Below are 1,957 nucleotides of genomic sequence, written 5' to 3'. Positions count from 1 at the left end.
GATCATTTTCCATCACAAAGAAAATTTCATAGAAACCACTAACAGATGTAGCATAAACAAAGAAACCAGAGTATGATATCATTCAGGGACTAGTGGACTAGTGCTAACCCCACCCCAAACAGGGACTAGTGTTGCACGCACAACAATCTAATACAACAGGTGTAAGACTCAAAAGGCCTACAATAAGTAGACATGACCGTAGAAACGCACTAATAGTTTTATTAAAAAAACACTTATTGAATACCCCTAAAAACTACTATTATATGCTGCAGGTGTAGAACAGACAAAAAACTTGCACTGCAGTCATAAGAAGCGCCACTGACCCTGTGCACGAAGCTGTAATCAAAACCCAAATTTCTCATATAGTAGTTATAGAGGCCTTTCCCGGCATTGTTGACAAGTTCACAGATTGGATTCCATGTTGATCTGCTCAATCTTTTCAAAATCTCCACAATCTCCTCATCGTCCATGCCCAAGGTTGGAAAGATTTACTTTTTCCTCAGCAACTCCACATCATTGGTGTCGTGGATAAGCTCCTTCAACAGCCGAATAAAAGTATTAACAGCGTTTTCTTTAATCTCTGGTGAGCATACCTCAAATGCTATCAAGTTTCTAACGATCGTCTCAGTCATAATACCAATCTTTAGCATGGGAAGATATAAAGTAGAATGAGTGGTGTCAAACCGTATCAGCTCAATGCCTCCATTGAAACGGCTGAATTTTACTCCGATTTTGCTCAAGTCTAAAGCGGACGGAATACCAATCTTTCGTTGGTTGTGAAGCCTGACCTCTTCTGATTGTCGCTCCTTGTGATTTCTATTTCTAAGCCATGCAAGAGGAGACCAGCCATTTTGAGTAGGGCATTGGTCAGAGCCCTCATGATGGCACTTCCTATAGAGCCTCGCATGGATGGAATGCAGGAGATGTCGACAACTATCTACATCTAGTGGCTCTTCATGTCTTTGTTCAATCCACAAGGGGGAGTATCTAGAGCATATGCCTTCAACAAAGTTCTTGAAATTAGACTGATTTAGTGGACAACAAATAAAAGCATAGAGCGACTCTAAGGCAAGTAGAGGGATTTGATTCTCCAATTTGAAGACATCTGTCATCACAGGAAACCACAGACCTTCACCTAATTTTAGATCATGGAATGGGTTGCTATACTTATCTGAGATTTTTTTTTGGTCGATGGTGGGAGAGGAAAAGGAGGAGGAAGGAAGCATCCCTAAACACCATCGTGGCAAAAGCCTCATCGTTCAGATTTTTGAATAAATGAGCGTCCCCATAGAAGTCCCTGCAACGAGGGACTGCACTTGCAAAGAAATTGTCATCCTTAAGATCTGAAAGACTCCCGCCATTTCGAACTTTTTAAAGTGGGTCAAAGAAATCTCAGGGAAGCTTGCTGATAACCATCCGTGCAATGACTTGAGATTTCTCAGACTCCATTTCAGCAAGGTGTGGTTTGAGGAAGTGATAAGGCCCTAACAATATCGCCTGAGGAATGAAGATGGCATCGTTTTCTCTGAGAGTAATTGGCACCATGAAAATGCTAGCAAGCCCTTTATCACTACCCACTTGTAAGATGTATGAATCTTCTTGGTTTTTGGCCAACAATTGTGAAACGTCAATGGGATCTTCACTGTCCATGATACCTTTCAGCTTAGATGTGCACAAACTTCACCAGGATGCAGTAACGAGCTTAAGGTTATTATGCCCAAGACGTTTTTCTATTTGAAGAAGCTGATTTTTCCATCTAACGGCGGATAATGTTGTACATCATCGGCATGACCACAGAAACGATCCTATCGATCGCGTGTTTTGCCTAGATAGTGATTGACAGGCACGGAGACCTAAATGTGGAACAACTGATTCAAAGAAAATATATGAACCTCTCTTTATAATCTTTAATTGATGTCGGCATCAAGAGAAAATGCTAAAAATACACAGACAGCGA

The 1,957-nt window shown here is 41.1% G+C and overlaps 1 protein-coding gene across 1 annotated transcript; it reads right to left on the bottom strand.

The window, feature by feature from the left end:
• Positions 1 to 488: 488 nt before the first annotated feature.
• Positions 489 to 1,256, bottom strand: LOC149555848 (putative UPF0481 protein At3g02645). Its single transcript, XM_089829567.1, has one exon. The coding sequence runs from the start codon at positions 1,254 to 1,256 to the stop codon at positions 489 to 491; it is 768 nt and encodes a 255-aa protein (XP_089685693.1).
• Between the last annotated feature and the right edge of the window lie 701 nt (positions 1,257 to 1,957).

Source organism: Cupressus sempervirens, chromosome 5 (genome assembly GCF_028749045.1).
Source record: "Cupressus sempervirens isolate cs-2001-9-10 chromosome 5, ASM2874904v1, whole genome shotgun sequence".
Taxonomy (NCBI): Eukaryota; Viridiplantae; Streptophyta; class Pinopsida; order Cupressales; family Cupressaceae; genus Cupressus; species Cupressus sempervirens.
The sequence above is the reverse complement of the archived record's forward strand: the minus strand, read 5'-3'. Positions and strand labels throughout refer to the sequence as shown.

Bases quoted from the DNA above. Each gene is read 5' to 3' on its own strand.
- LOC149555848 (XM_089829567.1), bottom strand. From the start codon at position 1,256: ATGAGGCTTTTGCCACGATGGTGTTTAGGGATGCTTCCTTCCTCCTCC.